This window comes from Cricetulus griseus, chromosome 3 (assembly GCF_003668045.3).
Source record: "Cricetulus griseus strain 17A/GY chromosome 3, alternate assembly CriGri-PICRH-1.0, whole genome shotgun sequence".
NCBI classification, from domain to species: Eukaryota; Metazoa; Chordata; class Mammalia; order Rodentia; family Cricetidae; genus Cricetulus; species Cricetulus griseus.
The window spans coordinates 43,772,559-43,778,566 of record NC_048596.1 but is presented as its reverse complement, the minus strand read 5'-3'; the positions used below and the strand labels follow the sequence as shown (position 1 = coordinate 43,778,566).

At 42.7% G+C, this 6,008-nt stretch overlaps 1 protein-coding gene across 1 annotated transcript; it reads right to left on the bottom strand.

Moving 5' to 3' along the window:
* Nucleotides 1–342: 342 nt before the first annotated feature.
* Gcnt1 (glucosaminyl (N-acetyl) transferase 1) lies at nucleotides 343–1,629 on the bottom strand. The gene has a single exon (XM_035441368.1). It carries the CDS (start codon nucleotides 1,627–1,629, stop codon nucleotides 343–345), a length of 1,287 nt encoding a protein of 428 aa, XP_035297259.1.
* Between the last annotated feature and the right edge of the window lie 4,379 nt (nucleotides 1,630–6,008).

Sequence of the window (6,008 nt, the reverse complement as noted above, 5' to 3'; positions counted from 1 at the left end):
TCACCTGGGTCCATAAAATCTTCCCCAGCCTCCAGCCATCTTAACTTTCCTGACATCTGCTCTAGAACACTTAATGTATCAACTTCTCTTGTAACTAACTGAATTCTGCAAAATTCATGCAGCTTCTCTGACACTGACCATTACCCAGCCAGGCAGTGGTGGCGCACGCCTTTAATCCCAGAACACAGGAGGCAGAGGCAGGCGGACCTCTGTGAGTTCAAGGCCAGCCTGGTCTACAGAGCTACACAGAGAAACCCTGTCTTGAAAACCCCATCTCTGGAAGGAAGCAGATGAGAGTAACACTGTACACAGCCTTGTTTTCCCCAGGATTCCCGACAACAGTTAGTGTTCTAAGGCCTCCAGGGCTTTATGCCTCAGATGCTCATCCAAACACTGGATGGCAAAGGGGTCAACATCCATGTCAAACTTATTAGCGAAAAAGTGGTGTTTACGAAGCATCCAGCTCAAGTCACCAGCTCCGAAAACACACACTGAGCGCACGTGGACCCCGCTGCATGGTGGGTAAGGAGCGCCTCCCGAAACGTCGCCTTCAAAGTACTGCCACTTGACAAACCTAGCGACAGCATTCATGTCAGACAAGTCATATTTATGGCTTGAGGGGAGAGAACCAGGGACTCCAGGGATCCTTTGGACAGTGGCCCAGAGATACTCATCTGGGCTGTATGTGTCCTGTGCCCACTCCATGAACTTTCGGATATCTTCATTTTCTAGCACATAGCCTACATATTCCCTACTGACTACGAAGTAGGCACTGCCTGAAAAAAGAGGAGTTTTGAGTGGAGGCTGTGCTTTGGCTACCCCAGTGTTTGTCAGCTTCCCGTCAACAACTGTATATCGTTTTTTCCATCTCTCTTCCTTGTTCTGAGGCATCTTCTCAGTTTCCAGGTTGTTTTCACCCAAGAATGACTTGAGCTTCCTGACAATTTCTAGGTTGGTTTTGATAGGGAAATCCATACCACAAAGATTGATCAAGTACTTCCAGCTTTCACTCATCCTGTACAGGTCCTTCATACAGTTGAGGTCAGCCTGCACCCGACTCCAAGATGCATAAACAACATTCTCCAGCTGGCTGGCCACGAAGACGTTACCAAAGCAGGATGCAATGCCCATCACCGCGGCTAAAAAGGGCTCCTCGGCTTTTTTGTCCACGTGGATGCAGTAGAAATTCTGAGGCATATAGATGGCCCTCAGCAGCCTGTCAAGCATTTCAATCTTGTGGTGAACCACTATGGAATACGCAATTGGAAAGTCTACCTCTTCTTTGCTGAGGGGCTCTACAATATATTTGCGCAACCTGATGAAAGAGGCACAGTCACGGGTCATGTTTATATAGTCATACGGTGTCCACCGTGGGCGCTTCCTGAATTTCACTGTTAGTAACTCAAGCTTGACCTTCTGGATTTCATCAGGGTCACTCTGTAAAACTTTGGTGCAATTGATGTTGCTGTTCACATCATCTCCAGCAAGTTCCAAATGTCTGATGCTAACAAATTCAGGCTTCTGATGAATTCTTAGAACAGAGAAGGTGATTAGGGAGAGGACAAGACCCAAAAAGTAGTATTTTGCAGGATAAGAAAACAGTCTCCTCCGAAACAAGTTTCTCAGCATTTCAAACAACAGTCAGAGGCTTCCCTTTGAGATGGGGCAACCTTCCAGGCCTTGGATGCCAATGGTATTTCCTCCAGTTTCCCTCTGTTGTGGCCAGATGAGTCACCAGTTTATCAGTAGGACAAGCTATCACCGGACAGGACAGTGCTAAAACATAATGAAGGGCATAGAAAATTGGAATCGTTTACAGAATATTTTCAGGCTCAAAACTATCTCCTTTACTATGAGGCCATATATTTCAAACAAAACAAGACTGACTTAATTAGAGAATAGAGATCACTTCATAAAAGACCCATTGTTCTCATATTAAAAGCCAGATACTGGGGGGTAAAAATCAAATGCCAAACCTAATTCAAGGATGTACTAAAATATTCTACAATAAGCATCTGAGGCTCAATGTAGTACCACAAGCCTTTAATCCCAGCACTCAAGAGGCAGAGGCAAGCCTGGTCTATACAATGAGCTCCAGGGCAGCCAGAGTTAAGAGAGACTGTCTCAAACAAACAAACAAACAAACAAACAAACAAAAACCGGATAATCTGGCCTGCACATATATAGAAGCACAAGACCACAGATGATGATCGTAGCTGTGATTTCTGGACTGTCCACATGCCAGGAGTGCCAGTATTCTGCCAGTTAAGAGAACAAGCACCTCTTAATATCTTAATATCATCACTAAGTTCCTCCTGGCAGACATCAGCAGCTGTCAGCTGCCAGGAGATGTGCACGGGTCAGATCCAATCTGCTTTTGGCTGCTTAGACCTGTGCCACACTTAGAGACAAGTTTAAAAACAACTGTCAATCTGAAGATCCCAAGAGCAAGACAATTCTGAGTATTCGAAGTGGACTGGAAAGGCTTAGCTGAACTGAAGCTAGATGGGTGACTGTGTTGGGAGGACCCCAAGTGTAGTTTCACAGTGATCATATGTTCAATAAACAATACAGCTCTGCACCTCCTGCATTGGCTATGACAGAAAAACAAGACTTAGAAAAACAAGACTTGGGCTGGGAATGTAGTTCAGTTTGTAGACCACTTGCTTTGCATGCATGAAACCCTGGATTCAGTGCCTAGCACCACATAAGATCAGACATATAGTACATCCGTAATCCCAACATGTAGGAGGTAGAGGCAGATGGATCATAAGTTCAAGGTCATCAGGGCCTGGACACACAGTAAATTTCAGGCTACTTAGCTCAAAACTAGAAAAAAAAAAAAAAACAGAACAACAAGAAAACCAAGCTTCTATAAATTGTCTGAATTCAAATGCCAAGAGTCTAGCCAACTTTTAGTATATAAAATGCTCATAAATATTCAAATGTTGTATGTGTGTGTACACAGGCACATACAATCGGGGGTGGGGTATTGTTTCTCAGTTGCTCTTTGCCAGGTTTTTATGCAACAGGGTCCCTCATTGGCCTATAGATCACTGGTTAGCCAGTGAGCCTCAGGGACCTGACCTTATCTGCCTCTTCAGCTCTTCATTGATGGAGCTAACTCCCTGGCTTTTTGTTGTTGTTGTTGTTCTCTAAGATTTAGTTTTCATTATGTGTATGGGAGGGCAAAATGTCTACATGAGTACAGGTATCCAGAAACCAGAGAGTCCCTGAGGTAGAGTCACAGTTGCAGTTTTGTAACACTCCCAATGTAGGTGTTGGGAATCAAACACCGGTCCTTTGTAAAAGCAGCAAATGTTCTTACCCGCTGAGCCATCTCTCCAGCCTCAACTGGGTTTTTTGTTTGTTTGTTTTGTCTTTTAAGAACAATCCCGTAAACTGAGTATATGAAAGCCTTTAATCCCAGCACTCAGGAGTCAGAGGTAGTTAGATGTGTGTCAGTTCCAAGCCAGCCAAGGATACACAGTGAGACCCTGCTTCAAAACCAAACCAAACCAAACCAAACCAAACCAAACCAAAACCCCACAAACAAAAAAGAACAATTTAGTGACATGGCAATTGGTTCTGTAACTAACAGCACTATTTGAAAAAAAAACTGTCATATTATCCATATCAGATCTGAAATAATTTTGAGGAGGGGGGCAGGAGAGTAGAGGGGAGAATATTTTTGTTGTTTGGAGGTCAAAGGTTGGCCTTGAACTATCGATGATCACGTTGCTTCAGTTTCCCAAGTTAACTGGGATTGCAGGCATGGACCACCACTCCGACTTGAAGTATGTTTGACACCAGAATAAACGATGCCACTTTAAGAAATCTCATTTAGGAAGTAATTTGTTAATACTAAAAGACAAAGTAAAAAATATAGAAATAATCGACAGGATGACACTAAGGCAAACATTCAGACTTCTTACCATTTAGAATCACAGGAAGGCTGTACTCATTGGGGCCCTGATTTCTGGTGACATCCTGCACTTGTTCAGAGGAGCTACCGTGCTGCCAAGTTTCTGTTGAACACCAGGCATCCAGCAACGATGACATGTCCCAGCAGGCTTTTCACACAGTCTGTAGAAGGAAAAGGGAAGTGAGTAAAGGGGTGCTGGTGGTGTGTTTGTAGCATGCACACCCCCAGAAAGCAGCTATTCCAGCATGTTTACTCCCCACCCTCTCCAGCAAACCCGTGGCTCACTGAGGTCTCTGATCTTACTTCTTTTTCTAACACAATGTTTGTGATTTTAAGTTTAACTTTCCCCTCTCCTTCTCCTCCTTCTTTGAGAATCAAACCAAAGACCTAATGCAAGTTAAGCTCTCTAAAACAGCACTCTCGAAATGAGTGCTAAGGAACAATTAACAGTCTAATCTAAATGGAGACCCCTCCCGCTTTGTCCTTGTTATGAAGTTTCCTGTGCTCACTGACATATTAACAACAGCCTCCTAGTTACGTAAGTTGTTCATCTCATTTTATTCCAATCAACAATACTTAAAGTTCTACCGCTAACGTATCAATACCAGGGGCTTGAGAATAGCTCAGTGGATAAGAGTACTTGCCGCTCTTCCAGAGGGCTTGAGTTCTATTCCCAGCACCAGTGTCAGGTGCCTCCAAACCACCTGTAACTTCAGGCACTGTATTTACAACTATACACGATACGCATAAGTAAAAATAAAATTAGTACTAATTTTAAAATACCAACAATATCCCTTGAAGAAATCCTTTCTCCGTTGTAGTTTAGGAAATGAGGAAAAGTACTTCTATTCAATCCTTAGCAATCACCCCAAGGCTAACTGAATGGTGACTTCCCCTTTTTTCTTTCCTTTTCGCCTTCTGAGGCAAGATTTCACTTTGTAGCCAAGGCCTACAAATTTGTAATCCTCCAGCCTCAGTCTCTAGGGTGCTGGGATTATAGGCTTGAGTGGCTTCCTACAATAATACACCTTCAAAAAAAAAAAAAAAAAAAAAAAAAAAAAAAAAAAAAAAAAAAAAACAGTAGTAACAAGAAATCTTAGCAGGGCAGGGGTGAAGAGCTGATTCCCAGAGTCAACACAAGATGTCCAGATAAAATAACCAACATTTACAAGGCATTAAAGAAATCAAAAACCTGCCCCATACAGAGGGGACTTGAAAGTGGTCAGTTCTATCCCCCAAAGAAAGCCAGGCACTGACTGGCCTAAACAGACTAAATAACTACTAAACATCTATTCAAACAACTTAAGAATTAAACAAAATTATGAGGTAGCTAATCAAATTGAGAAGTTGAAATGGCAGTAAAAAGAATTCAGTTTTTTAAAACGGGACCTACAGAAATCTGGAATGGACATATTACAATCAGTGGTTCTCAACTTCCTTAATGCTGACCCTTTAATACAGTTTCTCATGTGGTGACCCCAACCATTTTCACTGCTACTTCCTAACTGAATTTTGCTACTGTTATGAATCATAATGCAGATACCTGTGTTTTCTGAGGTCTTAGACAGACACTATGAATGGGTTGCTTGACCACCAGAGAGTTGCGATCACAGGTTGAGAATTGCTGCACTAAATAGAACTGACATTTACAATACCTGAACTGATTAGAGGGGTGCAAAGGCAGGCCTGGGCTGAAAGAGCCAGTGGGGCTGAAGAAAAGCTAAGTGACAGTATTCAGTCTGAGGAACAAAAAAACAATTATGGAACACGGACAGCGTCTCTGAGACCTGAGAGGCAACATGAAAAGCAAGCAGTTGGCAAGGGAAGTCCCAGAAGAAGAGAACAGAGAAAGAGGGTGTAGGAAGAATTGTGTAATAATGGCTGAAAAGCTTTCCAAGTTAGCTTTCTACAAATTCATTCATATATTCAAACAGTTCAAATAGGCCCATGAATACAAAACAGTATGGCTAGACAGCTGGGTTTTTTTTTTTTTTTTTTTTTTTTTTTTTGGTTTTTCGAGACAGGGTTTCTCTGTGGCTTTGGAGGCTGTCCTGGAATTAGCTCTTATAGACCAGACTGGTCT